Raw genomic sequence first — 20,741 nt, forward strand, 5'->3', positions numbered from 1 at the left:
CCCAGGCACTTTTTAAAATCAAGGGGGGGAAGAATTCAAAATTCAAAGAGGAATGAATTCAGGGATGCCCTATGCTACGTGCTCTGCAGGAAGGCAGACCAGATGATCACAAGAATCCCTTCTGGCCATATAAGCTATAAATCTATTCCCGCTTCCACACACCCTCACCCCACCCCGTCTGAATACCCAAACCGAACAGCTCCCTCTCTAGGCCTCCGCTGCACAACGGGGTCGAACTGTATTTGCCATCCCTCCACTCGAGCCTGACCCCCGGCGCTATCTGCTGGAAGAAGAACCCTTGCCATCCTTTCCAGCGTGGTCACAGCCCATCGGTGTAGACCAGCCCTGGAGATTGTACCAGAGATTCCACCCCCGCCCCCACAACAGTTTGCAAGCAAGGTTATTGTAACCATGCGGGACGGCTCAGCCCCCCACCCCAGACAGGCTGCGAGCCCCAGAGAATAACAGGCGATAACCGCGCCGTCGGGAAGCTGCTATCACACCCCTGGCAATAGGACCAGCTAAAGGGCTTTCCTTCAGCAGCCTTCTGCCTGCCACCCCTGCCACCCTGCTGACACACAGCTTGGGGGGGCCTCTAATCCCAGGGACAACGTGCAGCATGAGCTGCTCTTGGGCATCTTCTAATGGCGGTTGCCTGGCACTGCTTAACCACCGCTCAAAAAAACCCCCAACCATTCAAACCCTGACCTCGGTAGGAAGTTAGAGGCAAATGGAGGGTAACCCCTGAGCCATGCACTCGATGAACCTGGCTCCAATTCCCTGACATGCCCGGTCCGGCCTCATATTCCCTGGTACCATCACGGCCCCTATTATTCGTACAGCACCATAAACAACACTATGCCGAAGAGACCATGCAAGAAAGGAGTGAGCTCACTCAGACACTACACAGGCCAGCAGCTGAGGCCCAAGGAGCAGAGACCTCAGCCGTGGTGGGGGCAGCATAGCAAAGATTCACTGACGCGGGGTTTTTTTTTGGGGGGGGGGGCGGAGGAGGCGGCTCTGCACATGGGAAGCGAGTGGCTGCCCTCGCGATACGGGGCAGCATGCAGAGGCGGCGCGGAGCCATGGGTGGGCAATGGAAGGAGAGGGTTGCAAACGCCATGCACAGAGCTCCGGGGCAGTTCTGTGGGCAGAGGATTTAACAGATCCAGCCCAAAGGGGACAGGGGGAAAGAGAGGATGAGGCGGAACATCAAGAGTGAGGGGTCGAGGGGGGACAGGATGAGCAGAGATGGGGAAGGGCCTTGAAGGGGGGGATGAAAAGGGCCTAGGTACGCGCACATTCAGGGAGCAGGGAAGAGGTGACCAAAACAGGATGCAAAACATTAACATAAAAGCTAAATCTTCCTCCTCCCCCAGCCCTCAAGGGATGCTGTTCTGGAACACAAAGCCCCTGCAGTCCCACCTTTGATGGAGTTGGGGGGTTGAGGATGGAGGCGGAGTTTACAGAGGACTTAGCAAACCACAGATTCCAAGCAACAGCCGAGGCACCCTCCGCAGAGCCAGGCAGTCAAGGCGGAACATGCTTCCCAGTTTTGTACCTTTGCATGATTGACATTAACGAGCCTTGCGCTGCCAGGGGGTGCCCACTGCAATGGCTCACAGGGCTTCTTGCCACCGCTATACCAGAGACAGACACCAACCCGGATGCCTGGATTCAGGGTCTGTGCTCACAGCTTACTGCCACGGGGGGCTTGAGAACAGAGTACAGAGAGACTAAGGACCACAAATGCCACCACATGCAACTTCCTGCCTAGGGATTTGTGAATGCAGCGTCCAGACTGGCTAACGGCGGAAAGCGCAGCCGCATTTCCAACACATGCAACTTCCTGCCTAGGGAGGCTTGAAGAAAAGGGAACAGAGACCATGGGGCATTTTAACCGTGTGCTCGCCTCGTTCTCACCCCCACTACACACACCCCTCAGCTCACAACGGGTGAGGTCTGAGCGGAGAATACAGATGGGCAAAAGGCTGACAGTTCCCACCGTGCCCACCAGTGTCTTTTTGTGCCAGGGGCCGGGTGCTCTCACATATTAATGGTGCAGCCCGTAAGCCCTCGACTTTGCCCCAGAATAGGGATGGCGCTGACCATTCTGCTTCCCACACACACTGCATCACCCAGGGCCCCCAGTCTCCCTAGGCAGCAGAGGGGAGCTTGGTCTCCATGGCTCATTCAGTCTTTGGCCTCTCTCTAAGGACCCCCTCCCCCCCCCAGTCACTGTAGCGTTGGGCACTGCTGAGGGTGCCGGCAGAGTTTCTGTGGGGATGGCAGGTTTCAAAGTGAGGCTACTTCCCCTCTAGGCACCGACCTGGCTACAAAGAGGCCATCTTATGGCGACCGTTTCCAGTCACTCCGAACCCGAGCTAAGTAACCTAGAGGCGGAAGGTTCCATATCCACTCACCAGCCCCCCAGTCATCCTGTCTCGCCAGCTTCCTTCTTACGCTCGGGACGCTGGCTCCCAGAGCTGGCGATGAGGAACCAGGGCTGGCCAGCACTAGCCATGCGTGGTTTAGACATGGGCTGCTGGAACCACTTGATTTCACAAGATCATCTTCGCACACAGGCAGGACCCCACTGTACTGAGACGCGTTTCTCAGGATGATAAACTTTGGGGATAGGCCCATAATTGTGTAATCATCTGCCCCGTTTTCTCCTGGGATTGGCGGCACCGGGGGAGGGAACCACTCATGGGTGCACATCGGCTCAACAATTATTCATCGTTGTCAAACAACCTCCTCATGGAGGAGGGGACTCTCCTGATTCTCTCCTATCTGACACGAGTTCAATAAAGATCCTTGTTACTTGTGGGAAAGATTCCCCCTCCTGTTTCTGGGGTGTGCCCAGGGGGCCAGGCAATGCTACCTCCAGACTGGGAGCTGAGAGCCGAAGACAGTTTCACCTGCAGGGCCAGGCCTGCGGAGAAGGCGCTCTCGCCCGCTCCCTATCACAGTGAAAATAATACAACCAGACTCCCCGAAGGGAAGAGGGGAAAAACAATCCTGAATTCATTAACTGGTGAGACTGTAGCTCTATAGACTGAGCTGGGGAGACGGTGAGAAAAAAAAAAAAAAACTTCAAAATTGATCTCAGCACTTTTTCCCTTTAGCACATGCCTCTAATTGACTCAGATTTCATCCTTGTCCCCTGTCCTTCTCATTGCTTAGCCAGTCACTCACTTTCCTGGGAGTACGCCCTTAGCCGCAGGATTCCTTTGGGTTCATCCTACAGCATCTACGCAGAATCCTTTAATTAATCGTTAGTATCACTCACGTTGCACGGCTCAGGCCCAATCCCCAGCTGGTGCAGAGCAGCCCAGCTCCATTGACTTCAACGGCTCTCCTCTGATTGACACCAGTTGCGGATCAGACCACATGCATTCAAAGCACTTCATCAGCTGATGAATCTGACAAGGCAGGTTCACCCTGGCCCCATTTTACAGCGGGGGAAACCAAAGCACTGAGCAGCCAAGCAATTTGCCAAAGCCACATGGTGAATCAACGGCAGAGCTTGGAGGCGAAGGATTCCAGTCCATTACACTGTCCCCTAGTTCACATTGGCTCCCACAGCTCAGGGATGCCCTTTTGAAGTCTCTCCTACATATAGATAATCAGAGTGTACATGCAAAGGACTCCATCAATTACACACAGCCAGAAGCCAGTAACAGACAGGACTGGTGTGCGCCTACTGCGATTTGTGTTGACAATAGCTATTTACTTCTTTTAGGACAGGAAATTAGTGACCTTCCCCAGAATTTTGCTCCCCTTTCTCCTGGGGCCAGGACTGGGCTAGGAGGCTGGGAAGATGCTTTTGGTTCTTTCTAAAAAATTAGCCAGTGTCTGTGTTTGGGAAGAGCGGTACTGGATGCATGTGTGTGTCTGTTTACACAGTGTTGCTGGGGCCATGCAGAATTCCAGGGGAGAGGAGCATCCATCCGATTTGGGCAGCAGGGACACTCCGGAAAGAAGAAGATGTTACATTGTTCTTTCATCCCAGAGGATCCCAAAGCACGTCACAAGCTATATTTCATTTCTCCCACCAGCTGCGGTGAGCAGGGAAATGTTTTAGCCATAGCTACTGGGCACACTCCTCCTCTTAGGAGGACTGCTAAGGGAATGTTAAGGTCATCCTGAACGACCATCTGCCCCAGCGCAGAAAGCTACATGGCACTCCACCAGGGGTCACACCTGAGCTTCCATGGAATCAAGATGTTTTGAACCCAATTACTGGTTTACAGTTTACATCCGCTTTTCGGATAGCCCTCAAACTGGCAGCCCCAGGCCCATGCACTGCCTCACCAAAAACCCTTGAGGCTTTGCGCATCGGGCAAAGGATGGCCAGGGGCATCATGCACGAAAGTATTTTCAGATGGGGAGTGGAGCGCATTCAGCCCTGCTCTGGGCCCCTCCAGTGTCTCTTGCTGCCTTGGAGACAGAGGATGGCCCCACGAGGGCTAGAACTGAAGAGAGACCACAAGAGGGGAGCAACACTGGTCTCCTTGGTAGAATAATGCCATGAAAGGAGAGGGTAGAAGGCCAGAGGAATTTCCCTGGGTTAAACCCCCTCCCCCACCCCATTCAAGGGCTAAAGTCTTCCCCGAGGACAATGAAGGCATGGGATGCCCCAAGAATGGCTTGCAGGTGGATTACAGCAGCAGCCCAAAGCGGTGAGTGAAGGACACCTTAAAATCAGTATGTAGGCCAGTGGAGGGCTGCCTTGACGTGGCCTTTGGCTGGCGTCAGATCATACTCTTTTGATCCCATGGGCAGAAAACCATTACCCCTAAAGATCTAGACATCCCAATCTCCACGTCTACAGAGCAGCCTTTTGCTAGCTACAGAAAGTCTAGCTATGCAGTGGCTATGTACAATTTAAGAAATGTTTCTTTCTTTAGTGGGGTGGGGGGACTTAACCTCATTGTTACACAATCATAAATAGTGGATTTATTTGTTCAGTTATAATCTTACATCGAAAAAAGGCTACTTAAAGAAAAGTCCACCATACGTTCTTGATTTGTTAACAGATACACAACAGCTGCAACCAGCAATTTGACTATGCCCCAGAAAGCACCCAAATAACCTTCGGAAACAGAAAAGCCACAAAGAATTCAAAGCAAGTCAAAGATTAAAACACACCAGCAGCGGAGATCCCAAAGTGACCCTGTCCTCGAGAGCATCATTCCCTCCTCAGCAGAGAGTCTCGCAAGCAGTCAGAGGTAATTTGTTTGAAACCACAGCAGAACAAACAGCACCCCCCCCTCCCCCAATTGCACAAACACACACATAAGTACCCTGGTCTCTGGTGACAATGGAACAATCCTGGCAAGTGCTGAAGCAAAAGTTACTCACTTGTTATGGGCTGACACACACACACACACAGAGACACACACACACAAGAAAAAGGAGATGCTAGGCTCAGAGCAAACTCTTGCTCCAAAAAATTCATTCTGATCATGCAGAAGGTTGCTGTGAATATACACGCAAGGCACACTCAGAATGCAAAATGCAACCCTAGGAGTCAGTGATCCATTGCATGCTGCTTGCAGGATGCTCAGAGCGATGGGATTGCACCCTCTGAGCTCCTTAAACCTGGCCTGTGCCTTTCCAATGAGACGAGTAGGGGGAGGGAGGAGAGTAAGAAATATCATGCGGGTGACTTACCTTCCACAGTTGCAGTGGCAAACTCGATCTTCTCCTCTTAAATGCGGTAAGATGTAATTGTGAAACCGGTCCAACAGCGCATTCATGTCCATCAAGCAAGCTATTGCCTGTAAGAGCCCATAACCAAGGCATCTGGTCAACTCTAGATGATGGAATAAAACATTGACTCTAGTTTGGTTGCTAAAGAGTGGAGCAGTCATCAAAAAATTAAATGCTGCTTTTTTCATTTTTTTTTAAATGGGACAGACACTCGCAAACACACACACACACACCAAATAAACTATACACACACTAATGTGATGGGAGGAAGGAAATAAAGTGATAAGCAAAATCTCTTACCATAACGATAGAGGCCCCCAGGATCATGAAAATCATGGTGTTTGCATTCATGGACATCAACTGGAAATTGACAAATGTTTTGTCTATTCCCCCCCCACCCCCACCCCTCAAAAAAAAACAAAAAAAAAAAAACAGCTGCCCGGTTATTCCCAGAGGTCAGGTTTGGTCACATACGCCCCCTTCTCGCTCCAAGCTGCAATCCTGGGGCGTGTGGGGGGGCGCCTGATCCCCAACACCCCCCCTCCTGTCCCCCTTGCGCCGGGAATGCCTCGCTCTCCCTCTCGCTGTCTTTTTCTAGGACAAATGTGACAGGTAAAAAAAAAATTCCCTTCTCCCCCCCCTCCCCCCGTCAGTGGAGGGAGGTGCACTCCGCTTCCCCAGCCCTGCACCCCCCACCCCCAAACCCAGCCCCGCATGCAGCAACTGGAAACGGATCCAACCTCCACAAAATAAACAGGGGAGGGGGGTAGCCACAGAAGGGGCCAAATCAATCAATATTTGGAAGGCTAGGGTTTAAAAAAAAAAATACAAACTACCCCCCACCCATTTCCTCCCCCATCCCCCTGCAAAAAAATCCACCAACCAATTGGTGCAAAGCTCTGGCCGTGGCCGCAGAGAGAGGAGAAATCAGACCGAGGGACAAGCCTGTGCCGGGGGGAGCGTCAGGCTGGAGCTTTTCTCCCCCTGGTCAATTGCTACAAGGACCAGATCCCCCTCCCCCCCCCCGGCCAGACGCCCCCCCTTCCCCATCAGCTGCCGCTGCCCGCCCGAGCCCCTTGCTCCGGCAAAAGCAAACGTGACCGGGGAGTCTCCGCTCGCTGCGCTGCCCCCGCCCGCCCCGCTTCTCTTTGGGGTGACTGCAGCTGGGATTGGTATGCGCACCATGCAGCCGGGAGCGCTGAATACCTGCAACTCGCTACGTGCACAAAGCCCTCCCCGGCAGCAGGAATCGTCCCCCTCCCCGCAGGGGAGAAAGGATCCGGGCGGGCTCCCCCGGGCCCGCTCCCTCCCGCCCCCGCGCTTCTGAGCGTTGTGGCGGGGGGGGAGGGCTTCTCTGTGCGCCCCCCCCGCCCTATTCACACGCACACGCGCCATCCCAGCCCATTAAAGGCATTTACCTACTTGAGGAGGCGGCTGCGATCCAGCGCATGGCTCGGGGAGGGAGGGCGCACTACATAGCTGCCTGCTCTTTATCCCCCCCCCCCCCCCCACACACACACACACTCACTCACTCATCTCCCCCCTACATATACACACAATCCCCTCCCCCTACATAGACACACAATCCTCCCTACATACACACACACACTCACTCACTCATCTCCCCCCTACATACACACACAATCCCCTCCCCCTACACAGACACACAATCCCCCCTACATACACACACTCACTCATCTCCCCCCTACACAGACACACAATCCCCTCCCCCTACACAGACACAGAATCCCCCCTCCATACACACACAATCACCCCCCTCATACACACACAACCCCCTCCCCCTACAGACACACAACCCCCCCTACACACACACACAATCATCTCCCCCCCTACACACACTGCACGATTTTGGATCACCGCGCAAGGAAGGGGGTTTGGCCCCGATTTTTAATCGCGTTCGCTCCCCCCTGCGCGTCTCCCTCGGTGCCCAGCGCTGGCCAGGGAGGGACTCGGTCACTGGAGCGAAGGACACCCCCGAAAGGCTGATTTAGTGGGGGGAGGCTCAGCTATAAGTGAGCCGAGCCCCATCCGCAACACACACACACAGCGGGAATGAGGGTGTCAAAGGCATTTGCTTTTTCAGGGGCTTTCCCACGCCGCGCACACAGGGCTGAGAGGGGAGGCTCTCTGCTAGGGGATCCCAGTGACACTGGCACCGTGCCCATAACTGACCTTAGGAGCCCATGGCCTATGTTACAAAGGGTGTGGGAGGAGCCCGAGGGGGCGGGACGCGAACACCTGACCCACTCCACCTGATCTCCCCTTGGCCTCTGCTGCGAGTCCCCAATAGGCCTCGGTGTGGCGTTTCCCTGTCTTACTATCGCCCTCTGCTGGTCGCTTTCCATCGCAGAGAGTGACAGCCTCATTCTTTTTTGGGAGGGGGTTTCTCTGTCAGCCCCTCCACCCTCTTTTACCAAGGGATGGTAGCAGTGCTGATCATTGCTCTCCACTGGGCCCCAGCATCCTTTTCTTCCTTGTCTCCGAAGTTACTTTACTCATAGTTATGGGTCTCCAGCTGCAGGGTGAAGAAGGGGCCTGTATTAACATATAGGGAACAGGGATTCTAAGGCGAGCAGGGGAAGGATCATAGCAATGTAGGGCTGGAAGGGACCACAAAAAGTCAAGTCCAGCCCCCTGTGCTGAGGCAGGGCCACCTAGACCATCCTTGACAGGTGTTTGTCTAACCTGGGTCTTAAAACCTTCCAAAACTGGGCATTCCACAACCTTCTTTGGAAGCCTCTTCCAGAACTTAACTACCCCTCGAGTTAGAAAGTTTTTCCTAATGGCTAATCTAAATATCCATTGCTGCACATTAAGCCCATTAATTTTTGTGGTGCATTAGAATACATTATTAGCAGTAAGGGATTCTAAAAATATAGAGACAGATTCTGCTCTCTCTTACCCTGGGATAAATCTGGAGTCAGTCACACCACTATAGAACAGGTGTGAGTGAGAAGGAAGTTAGTTAGAGCCATAGGGTTCCATTCTTCTCCTGGAGAAAAAAACATTGCTGTTGTATCATTTCAACCAGTTTTTTAAAAGCTGGTTTCTAAATAAATAATAATAAAACCCAAAGCAGAATATGCTGCACCAAACTCATCCCTGGGGCAACTCCATTGACCTCACTGGATCGGCCTGACTGCATCACTGACTCTCAGGAAAAATAAGTGACCCGCCCGTATAGATATTTCCTTACAAAAATTTCACTCCTGAATATATTTAAAAATGGAGGAGAAGAGAAGAAATCCTGTGAAAACACACAGCTCAGTGGTTGTTAGGCCATGTTAACACACAGCGCTTTCATCTTGAAAGTCCTGTCCTTTCTGGAGCTCAGTTTCACCTTGGTGGTACAATTTGTTTCTGAAGCTTATTAGAGAGAGTGAAACAGATTTTAGTTGGGGGAGGGAAAGAGTAGTTTGTTTTTGTTCTTTGGCCCATAACGGCATTAAATCAGCCTTCCTTATATAATGACTTTGTTATATAATCTCCATGCTTTAAGGAGCAGTCATTAACCTACTACTGGGTATGGAAGAGACCAAAATACTGTCACATAATTAACATCACTAAATTGTGTCCTCAAATTAGAACCCACATTGCACTGCAGATTAAAGAAAGAAAACGAAAAGCGTGCACATAAAAGATTTGATATCTTTGTGCAGGGGGCACAAACGACGAGTGGAGAAGGGGGCAGTGTGGACTATTTTGGTTCAGCCCTTCCCCAAGAAGCAGTGTGACGATCTATAGGGCTCTCTCTGTGCCCTACCCAGCCTGGGCCTGGTTTCATGTCTCGTTGAGCTGCGAAACAATTTCTATGGGCTAGCTGCAGACTGCTGTGGGGTAATGCAGAAGTAATGCAGCTAGTGCTCTGCTAGTTGTAGAAGAGCATTTTTAAAGTAACCACCAAGCTAACCCAAAGCAGAGAACAGTTGGCTCTAAAATGAGTCCCGAGGAATTGTGCGTGCTTGGGATTTCTGGCTGGCCTGCAGCCACTCCAGCATGGCTGAGATCCTGTCCACCCTCACAAGCTAGACGGGATCAGTTCTCAGGTGCCAGAGATGTGGTAGGTGGAGCTCTTCTCTTGAATCACTCCTGTACCAGTTCCCTACCCTGACATTATGGTGCCCTGTGGTCTCCCAGATGCTGTCTCTAAGCAAAGGTCCTGATCATTAATGGTCATAAAAGATGCCAAGGATTTTTCTCATGACAGTAGAGTTGTTAACTGCAGTGTCCTCCTGAACACACGCTGTTCTAGCTAATTTTGTTCTCCATATGCTTCAATTTCAGTTGGACTGAGTATTCTTCACATCCCATGTTAAACCGTTGGACAGTGTTGACGCTAAACAGCTGACATATTTCACCCCATATTTCAGTATTAGCCAAAGTGTTTTCAAGCCCTTTAGGACCCAGCTGGACAGAGGGACCTACATAGATTTAAGTCATTGCCATTTTGTTATAAATCATGTTCCTCTCATCTACCATCTTGACCAATAGGGTGAAGCCAGCCCCCGTGACTTCATCAGCACCTCACCACCATACATGTGTGCACGTATGTAAACTCTTTCTGACTCCCCACTGGCCATTCTTAAAGTTTGTTAGTCTCTACGGTGCCACAAGTACTCCTGTTTTTCTTAAAGTTTAGGATTTCATCCCCCTTATTAGCTCACAAAGCTACAACTGTTGTTAGCCATCATGAAATCACCCTGTCCTTTATTAAATCCAGTCACAGCACAGAGCGTTGGACTTCAGGACCTCCTATGACATTGAATGATCAGAAATTTCTACTCCTGAAATAATTTCATTGAGTGGCAGGGAACAAACGAGGGGAGGTGTCATTCTGACAGGAATCTCATATGTTTTCTTTACTCCACAGTAGACTCCAACAGGACTTCTCCCCTCCTTCCCCCCAGTCCCGTCACTGCCCACTATAACCTTTATTTATTTTATTAATTAACCTACAGTCTTCCACCTGGCCTGATCATTTTGAAGTCCAGCACTCCCCCACCTTTATCTCACACACCAGCTTTGAAGCTGATGGCTGGGTACAAGGTGCTGCCCTAGGTCCTTAGAAAGGCCAATTTTTAAGCATCATGTTGTGGAGGGATCATTATTCCAATAAGTAACTTTATTGTGGACAAAGCACCCTGCCCATCAGTGGCTTCACTTCCTGCCCCGTGCAGCTCTGCCTCTGTGGCTGTGCCTACACTGAGCTTTTTCTTAATAAAACCTCCCACTCATCGAACTGCTACCAGGGGTAGCATGAGCAGAGACCACACACAGGTGGTGCCACAGAGAGGCATCCAAACCCAGATTGTGCACCCCATCATTGGTCTGACCAATAGGACGCTGGAGAGGAGTAGACAAGGAGTTGGTGTTTTATCTGTCGTGCACAGAGCAGGGCTATGCGACACACTCATTAACTCACTGGTGACTTGTGTAGCTTAGCACTTCCCTGGGTGCTACTGCCAGCAAAGCCAACCAGGAGGCAGAGGCAGTGATGGGAGATTTTAAGATAAAGTTGCCTGGGGACAAGGTGATGGCAATTGTCTGACCTGACCAAAGCAATTGCCATTTGCCTTTTTTTTCACTTTAACGATAAAGATTGTTTTGGTAGCTGACCAGATCAACTCCAGCTTTAAAAGCAAGGCGCTATTTAGGAGATAGCCTTTCATCTCCCCACTGCAGAAGCTAGGGTCACCCATGAAATTGGTTGGGTGACATCAGCCTCAGGTAGATAGGGATCAGACAGCTTGTCCGAATGGGACAGTTGTCCCTGTGTCACATGGATCGGCTTTTAAACCAATGTAATTCAATGGTTGCTAAAGGACGTTCGGACACTTTGGTATGAGAATTGCTTATCGTGGTTGAGTTAAAACCCGTTTCTAATCAACTTAAGCTAACCAGAAAGAAGCCACTCTTCTATTAGACTTTTGCCCCCATTTATAGCACTTTACATGGGAATGGCATAAGGTGTGAAGTTAGACAAGCACCTGTAGTTTGCATTATACAGTCACTGTGTCGTTTGGCACCATTATAATCAAATCGGCAAGGTCATTTCCTCTCTATTTCAAACCACAGCACCTCAAGACCCTGTTTGGGCCAGTTAGACTCCAGCAATTATCTTTTCTGTTATCCTTTCAGGCTTATAGTATATGCATCCTTCTCACTCTTACAGGCCTTAAAAACCCCACCCTGAAATGGTAAGCAAGGTCAGGCTTGTGATACGTTGGCAGAGATGCCCACGTGGGAAGCTGCCACAGATCTTGCTGCCCTGTGTGACTCCAGCGAGAGATGCTAACACTCCCTTCACGAGAGGCAGGCTCGCACCGCTTTTGCTGGAAGTCATCTTCTGACAATAAAAGGAGCCAGAGGGAGAAGGTAAGGCCGTGAAAGGGGAGCTACTGGGAAATGCAGAACAGAAGCCTCCTGGTTTGTTGCAAGCCCAAAGTAATGACCTGTGCTTGCCTGAAATACCAAACATCCAAAGAGCTCAGCAACCGCAGCAGGGCCCAGATCTTTCAAGAGTTCAGGATACTGGGTATTAAACTCTTGAAAATCCAGCCCTTATTTAGGTGCCTAAATGGGTGCTGAGCACCTGAAAAGCTGGCCTATAACATGTAAGACTATTCAGAGGTGGTTTGTGTGTTTCATTTATTTGGCAGTCTCGCACTTCACTTTTAACTACTCTTCCTGCACAGCAGTAAAAAAAGATGGTCCTGTATACACTATACTGCAGTGAAGTTTAGGTCAGCACCATGGGGTTGGCCCAACTCTGCATGGGGATGGATTTAACATCTTGAGATCCATCAACTTTGAAAAGCATACCTTGCTCTGGCTCCAAACTCAGTAGTTCAGGCTGGGCTCCAGTATGAACAGCCTGTATTTAGGTTCCCCAGCTGTAACTTCATATGGAGGATCCCTGCTAAGGAAGCATCCCCCTGCTGAGGCACTAGGGGAAGATCACAGACAGGACGGGAACATCTGCAATAGGCAAGTTTCAAAGGCAGGATGGTTCACACCACAGTTTAGGGGTAAGTACGGTTGCCACCTCCTAGATGCAGAAAAACCAGCCACTAGCGCACCCCCCCCACACACACACTAACAAAAAGGGTTCTAGTGCTGCCTAGAGCTATTCTCCCCCCCACACACACACCTCTCATGAACCCCTACAATCAGCCCCTCCCGGGAGCTTCAACTTTTGAGGGCGTCTCCTTCTCAGAAGCCCCTGCTTCCCCCTGTCCACCACTCACAAGCTGTAGGTCCATCCTGCTTCCCCATGCGGCAACGAGCTGCCTGCTGCAGTTTCAGCAGGTTGAGTGCCTGGCGCACAGAGTGGGCCACGCTCCCAGCCACGTGACATGGGTGGCAGTCGTAATCATGCAGCGAGCTTGTGGGTGCTTGCAGCTTACATGAAATGTTGGTCCCAATGGGGAAAATAAAAAAACATGACACTAAATCTTCACCAGCAAAGCATTACAAAAACCAGCCAGGTCAGTTTAAAACCAACCAGGTGGCACCCTAGGGATAGATTTAAATATATTGTTTTAAAATCACTTCAGTTCGCCTACTGAGTGGCAGAAGCCAGTGTAGCAATACAAGCTGTTAGAACAGACACAGGCCTCTGCATAAAATAGACCTCTTCATTTTATCCCATTGGGAAGAACAATGACAGTGGGCCAAATTCTGCCCCCCTCTCAGGCAATGGAGATAGGTCAGGGAGAAGTTTGGGCCAGGGTACCAACATTAAAACATTTTCAGACGCTTGAGTGTTAAATACATAGATGACCTGTCGAGCTTTGTCTTTATCAGGGCTGCTGTCTAGAGTCTTTCCTCGTTATCCCGTCACTGATCGAGGGCCCCCAGCAGTCACCCCTCGTTGCACCTAAATGGTTCTCCGTCTATGCTGAGAACTGAACGCTCTGAACCCCTCTTAGCACCTGGAGGCGTGGGGAAAAAAAAGAGGCCAGGAATAGGAGGTAGGGGCTTGCTTGTTAAGGAGCCCAGGTAGTCTGTAGGGATTCTAGACACAAAATTTGCTCCAGGGTTAGCTCCAGCCATATTACAATCCTAGGGAAAAGTTCTCTCTGCTCCACCGTACACAGGTCTATTGTACCATTTGCACTTGCTTGGTGCCTTATGGCAGCAACAGAAGCCCGTGTGTGGAGAATGTAAGGGATGAGATCGGCAGGATAGACCCAAGAAAATACCTGCGTCTCTCATTGCCAAGTTATTTCCAGAAGCCCATTTGCGAAACATTATCCTGATGCTTCTGACAAAAAGGAGCCTTCACCAATAATAAATAATAATAATAATGGAGATATCCCATCTCCTAGAACTGGAAGGGACCTTGAAAGGTCATCGAGTCCAGCCCCCTGCCTTCCTTAGCAGGACCAAGTACTGATTTTGCCCCAGATCCCCAAGTGGCCCCCTCAAGGATTGAACTCACAACCCTGGGTTTAGCAGGCCAATGCTCAAACCACTGAGCTATCCCTCCCTCCCCAAGCCTTAATGAAGTTCATGTACAAGTCAAGATAAATAAGCACAACAGAAGAAGCCAAGACGCTGAATCAGAAGCAACTGGTGTAAAAAGAGGGATGTTAAACTGTAACCTGGAAACCCACACAACTTCACATCTCTGACAGACACTGAGAGCAAATCCTCAAACCAGTTAGGGGTGTGATCTGCTAAGGACTCAGGTTGGGGAGATAAGAACTACTCTGGGTTCCTAGTTAGATGATCTAAACGTACAAGAAATAATGACAATCTTCTAGAAGCAAGGGGAAGCCAAGCCTTGTAAACACACATCGATATGAAAGATTCTTAAATCGATGTGGCCTTTCAGGGGAAGTCAATGTAGTGAAAACAATATTGACGAAAGGTAGTCACTAAATTTAGAAAGAAGAAATCACTGCGAGGAATCTGTCACTCCAGGCCACCTCTTCTGGGCTGATACAGATTGGAGAGATTAGCCAGGACCACCACCCATTCTGACCAACAGAGGGCCAAACAACTGTATCCAAGACCCCACGAGGAGTGTTACCCTTAATTATTTTTCCTAGCTGGATTTAAAGAGCATCAACTCCAGAATGAGGAAAAATGATTGAATGCTTTTCAGTTCAGAAGACAAACATATTCCCAGCCCAATTATTGATGAGACATGTGAGGATGGTGAGGATGTATATACACACACACTCACTCTAACTCTTCCATCTATAGTCTTTTTAAACCTTCAAGTGATGTCAGAATATCCATACAATTAAAATGCTGCATCCACTCCCAATCACTTTCACCCAGACATCTCAATGACATGCAAGTTTTAAACTTGCTATTTTTAATTTTTTTCTCCTGCCAGTATCGTCCATGAGGTTTATGGAGTGTCTCCATATTCTTAAAAACAGAAATTCATCCCCTTTTTTCTTTCATCCCTATTGGTCTGATCTGCATCTTGAAAACCATTTTTTGGCACAGGAGATTGCTTGGACCACTCAAGTAGGATCCTTTTTAAAAAAAAAAAAAAAAAAAAAAAAAAAGGAACCCTTTGGGTTTTTCTAGGCCCTACCCTGTTAGTGCGGGCTTTGATGAAGATGAAAGGCATTAGAGGCAAACAAAAACACGTTTGAGTAGAGTACAAATACATCTTTCCTTTGCCACCATAACTTAATTCAGAATCAACATGTGTCAGCACACGAACAGCTCAAGAAGGCAGCAGAGCAAGGTACGAGCGGGAAGCAATCTCTGCACACGGCAGCTAGAATCACCTTTCGTTGGGTTGTGGGCCCCTCTTAATAGTAGTCTACACATTCAGGCGGCTGTTAACTAAACCCATTTCAGCATGCAGCTTAGCTCATGAAATTTGAGGCCTAATAACATTACAATTTATTTCCTGTCTCAGTGATAAATATTTGCTCCCAGTTTAAATTCCCCCTGTGAGTGACAAAGCACAACTTAGAAAGGAGACGGTGATTCTGTAGAATCCCACACCCCAGAGCATGCTTTTAGATCAAAGCCTTTTGTGTAAGTTTGGAGGCAAAGCTGGGGCGAGGGGTGAATTCAAATGGTTCATGCATAATCTGCAGGAACAGCAGGTTAGCCGTTTGGCAAATAGAATAATTTTGGCTGAACTGTTCAAGGTCTATACATGACTCCACACTTAATGGCTAGAGCAATCAGGATGCTTCCCTTCTAGATACACACATATACACAGCATATTCCTATGTAATCAAAAAGGATCTCTCTGAAGATCTCCTGGATATGTATATACATTTTATATGGACACATGCTCACTTAAAATAAAAGCTAACAAAACTCATGTTCACTAGCCATGTACAACAATATCCTCAGATGCTTACTCAGTTTTTATGAAGTGAGAATAGTTTTGTTTATGAAGAGTGAAGATGGAAATGAGATACAGCTCCAGGCACTATGCCTGCTTCTGCTCGCCACGGGTGCAACTCCGCAGAGCTGCGGACGCTATCTGAGGTAAGCAGCAATAATTCTGCTTTACATTTTTGTTCAATCATTCTGGATGACTGACACATGGAACGCCTTTCTTAAAGAGGCCATCTCTAAGAACTTTAGCCCTCCTAGGGTCATCTTAATCATCTTTCTTTGACTGCAAATATTCCCACAGCAACCAGCTATGTCGTCACAAACATATGAATGACCAGAGGCAGATGAAGTTGAATGAAATCCTGCCTTAAATAAATAGTCTCAAGGAAAAAAGGAAACAGGATGAGAAGAGAAACAGAGAAAATGTATTTACTATGCAAGCAATACTGCTTGTAAGTGCCATGGTTTTAACTCCCCTCTAGTCGTAGGAATGTAGTCACAAGGAGATGGTTTCCGTTTGTAACTTTTACATTTTGGGTGGAAAATGGTGGGTGGGTATTTTAGTGAGGTAGGGTTTTCTGTGATCAGAGTATAATGTAGTGGTTAGTTAAGACATTCCTGGAAAGCACATCAGCCTACAGCAGTGGTTCCCAAACTGGGGTTCGTGAACCCCTGGGGGTTCATAAAATGTTACAGGGGATTCTTGGGAAAAAATTCCCTAATGGCGGACAGAGCTGTCCTTAGGGATCCCTGGCAGCACGGGGCCAGCAGCCTGGAGCCCCTGGACTTCCAAGAGCTAAGCAGATCAAAGCAAGCCTATCTATCACACTGAGGAGATTTAAACTTCAAGACTCCTTATAAGAAATGGAAAGGGAGGTGGATTTTTTTTTTTGCTCTTTTTAAAATTAAATAGGCAGCTCGTATTGTTTTTAAAATTATTATGAAGAACACGATTAAGCTTTGTTGTAACGTGCGTTGTTTGCCTGGACTGCTCAAGACCTGAATGCTTGTGTAGGAGGAACTCTTTGAGTTGGCTTCTTAAATACCTTCATGCTGTTTCACATCTGATACTCCTTGATGAAACATAGGAGCCTTGTCTTATAACAGGCTTATTCAAAGTGATACAAACTACGAAAGTGAGATCTTGGAAGAGTGTTGCCATTTTCATAATGTAATAAAAATATTGTAATGATAAATAATTAATAATAGTGTATAATAAGCATGTCAAAAACAAATTTTATATTTCCAAGATCACGGCTTTTATAATTTATACTCAGGTAAAGGAGAAAATCCCTGGAAATATTCATTTTTAGGTGGGGGGGGGTTCATGAGAATTGACATTTTAGTGAAAGGGGTTCATAGATCGTTAAAGTTTGGGAACCACTGGCCTACAGGGTCATGGCTTTTCACTTTAACGCAAATCATGCCTGGGCAAAGAGGGGAAGAATTTCCACAGTGCCCTTGATGGTGCAGAAAGCTGCACTTGAGAGCTGTAAGAGCTGCTGGGTGCAAAGCAACATAGTCAGATACTTGATTTGCATCCGTTTTACCTTTGAAGAAATACATCTTTGCACTGTATGTGTATTTGTTAAAGAGATTAGGAAAGTGGTAGATACTTGCCACTTCCATAGGGCTTTTCATGCGTAGATCTCAAAGTGTTTCACAGAGGTGGATAAATATCGGCATTTTACAGATCGGAAAGGACACACAAAGGCCCCCACTTCAGGAAAGCACTTAAGCCCTTGCTTAACTTTAAGCATGTGTTGAAATCCCATTGAAGTCAATGGAGCTTTTAGCACATGCATAAGTGTTTTTGTGAAATGGGGGTGGGTGGGTAGGTAAGAGTTTTATCCAAGACTATATCACAAGAACGGGAGAGCCACAAATAGAACATAGGAATCCAGATTCTGACTCCAGTGTCATGTTAAAATAAGCAAACACCTTTCAGTTCCTCTCTACATACATCATAAAGAAGTAAAAAGGACACAAACCTAGTCCTCTCTGAATCCTTGACAGGTTACCTTTAAAGAGACATCAACATATGATTCTCATCTTCTATCAGTAGTGCTTCACTTTTTTCATTCTTTACCTTCTAATTAAGTAATTCATTTTCACAATTTATGCTGTTCACTTTTGGCATTTCCCTCAGTTTGAGCAATACAATTATGGTTTGGTTTTCTTTAAAAACAGCGACTGGTCAGTTTTTGGCCTGACAGTAGAAACACAATCTTGTTTGAGACCATAACACAGGAGGGAATGTTTAGATCCAAAAAACACTCAATTTCCCTTTATAATTAAATCGCTCCTATTTCTAGGTTTTACGGTTTCCCATTCTTCACATAGACTCATAGACTTTAAGGTCACTCCCCACGGCCAGTTTATATCCATGGAACACGTCTGTTTACTTGTGGCGGGTCATTATAGCATCTTAAGGCTTTCACGTCATTATTTTACGCTCCCATAGCACACCTTGGTTATAAGTGACATATCAGGGAAGTGAGGCAGAGATAGATTAAGGCCCTGATTCCTGCAATGAGATGTGCATAAGCAAATCCCTGCATCTGTATGGAGTCTCATTGACCTCAGTGCATCTCACTGCAGGATCAGGGACTTTGCAGCTTGCCCAAGGTGATGTATGAAATTTTTGGGAGAACCAGGATTAGAAACTGGAACTTCTAAGTCCAAGTTCAGTGCCATACCCTCAACCCAAGTTCATTTGTTTGAACCCACTTTTCTCTAATGCTGTTTTAGAGACCTTTAGTTTCATCACAAAGAACCAACATGCAGTTATCCAGCTTCTGTTCTGAAAACAAAGATAGGGAGGAAATGGAGATTTTCATTTTTATTGGATGCTCCCAATGTCATCTCTAATAATATACAGATACTCATTTCCCATTCACATCTTTGCATATTCCAGCCATTCAGTCAGTTTCATTAAAAGAAGAAAAAAAATGCACAACTGAAATAAAATAAATTTGTAAGCTGGAAAAATACAATATAAACTGTATCATCCAAGAAACATTCTCTTTATAATTAAAATCCCACTTGTAACAATTAAAGTAGGATTTTAAAAAAATCTTGATTTTTATTTTTAAATAGGTGGCCTTTATGTATATTTTTTTTTCTCATTTTCATATGTACAATTCAGCAGGTCTCTCTGCCTGCCTGTGGCAGAACACCTGAAACGTAAAAACAAATACTGAAAAGGAAAATTATTAACAAAAAAAAGTTCGAAGTTCATCTTCCGGGAAAGTACAGTATGGTCAGAACGTTACACACATGCTTCTTTCATCTGCATTAAGGCCTAAGCGACGGACGTGCTTTAATAAAAGCAGACAGTGTGAAGAAAAGTCCTTCCACTTTTCTCTTCAAATTCCTGTAACAGCTCATCTATTTCATTTTCCATGTCTTCTGTGTGTTGTATCTAAGAAGAGGAAGAACACATCAGTAATTGACATCAGAGGATGCTGATGGAGTTTGCAGCAAGGCAGCTCCTCTTTGTTTAGGTTTATTTCTAAATCTGAATTTGGGATGGACCAAATTATAAAACATTAAGGACTTCATTGGCAATTTGCCAGTAATCTGAAGGCTGCACCCAATATGTAGATACACACATGTATTCTTTAACATACAAAACAACATGCAACTATAATATTGACATGTAATTTGTACCACATTTGATTACTAAAGATGTGGCTTGGTTGTTGAGTTCAGTACTAGCAACAAAAACAAATCCTCAAAGGAATTCAGTCAGACAGACTGGCACATTGGGCCATATTCACACTGGAATCAGAACCTTTTTCAAACAAATACAGTGGCCCCATATACACTAGAAAGACCATTGTGCGAGGCAGCAGGTTACAATACTGTTGCCCCCAACCTAGTTACAATTTAGTTCCATTTTGCAATGTGGATGGCATCTTAATCCTATTTCAACACACAGCCAAGACTTGAGCCTGATTACAAAACACAGTCAAGGTCCCATCTACCTTGTGATCCTCGTCCCTTAGTACCTATATTAGCAGTGGAGGCATCTAACATTGTTTCCCTAACTAGTGTGGCCAGGAATTCTCTTTTGTCTGAGGACAAGACATAAGACAGAGAGAGACTATATATGACCTAAGAAAATTACATCTACAGCCCTTCTCGCTCCCACTCAACATATTGGTGATATTTTTCTTCAGATCAGACTGGGCAACAATAGCATAAAACACAAACCAATGTACTGAGCATATTCTTGGCAGCACTACATATGAGCATGTTCCTGGATCATGCGACACGAGGAGACCTCTCCTCCACCCCACCCCACCCAACATTCCCTGTGAAAGAATCAAAATAGCTGCAAGTTCCACGCTAGGTGCAAGCACACGCAGGAGACTTGAGAGCTTTAAACATGGCTTTGCCATCTCATCAAGCCTACAGAAGATTTTGGAGACTGAAAAGTGTGTGTGTGTGTGTGTGTGTGTGTGTGTGTGTCATCAAGAGAATAGACCAGACTTCCTGTGGAATTCCAATCTGCCATGACAGTGGAATATCGAGGCTTATTAGCGGGTGGAAGAATTTTCCCTTTGCCCTCGTGGACACAATGCTAGATTTCTTCAGAATTTAATGCATCAGCCAGTGACGATATAAGTGTTGATTAAATAAGTTGGTAGGGCCAAGAATACTGAAGGTGG

The 20,741-nt window shown here is 47.3% G+C and overlaps 2 protein-coding genes across 7 annotated transcripts in view; both read right to left on the reverse strand.

Moving 5' to 3' along the window:
- TMEM240 (transmembrane protein 240) overlaps nucleotides 1-7,164 on the reverse strand; it is a 33,717-nt gene extending 26,553 nt beyond the window's left edge. The window contains exons 1-3 of one of the 5 annotated variants that reach the window (XM_054009372.1): nucleotides 7,141-7,164; nucleotides 6,019-6,312; nucleotides 5,680-5,786 (exon numbers count right to left, since the gene is read on the reverse strand). In XM_054009372.1, the coding sequence (XP_053865347.1) occupies nucleotides 5,680-5,786; nucleotides 6,019-6,075 (164 nt within the window). In that variant the 5' untranslated portion in view covers nucleotides 6,076-6,312; nucleotides 7,141-7,164. Of the gene's footprint in view, nucleotides 1-5,679; nucleotides 5,787-6,018; nucleotides 6,313-6,601; nucleotides 6,720-6,924; nucleotides 7,041-7,140 lie in introns of those variants that run through there. The other 4 variants (XM_054009373.1, XM_054009369.1, XM_054009371.1 and 1 more) reach the window with 4 other exon arrangements.
- Nucleotides 7,165-18,888: 11,724 nt separating this feature from the next.
- The window catches only part of SSU72 (SSU72 homolog, RNA polymerase II CTD phosphatase), a 59,501-nt gene continuing 57,648 nt past the window's right edge, over nucleotides 18,889-20,741 (reverse strand). For both annotated transcript variants that reach the window (XM_054009041.1, XM_054009042.1), the window contains one exon: nucleotides 18,889-19,489. In XM_054009041.1, coding sequence (XP_053865016.1) covers nucleotides 19,388-19,489 — 102 coding nt within the window. In that variant the 3' untranslated portion in view covers nucleotides 18,889-19,387. The remainder of the gene's footprint in view (nucleotides 19,490-20,741) is intronic.

The sequence above is a fragment of the Malaclemys terrapin genome, chromosome 19, assembly GCF_027887155.1.
Source record: "Malaclemys terrapin pileata isolate rMalTer1 chromosome 19, rMalTer1.hap1, whole genome shotgun sequence".
Lineage (NCBI taxonomy): Eukaryota > Metazoa > Chordata > Testudines > Emydidae > Malaclemys > Malaclemys terrapin.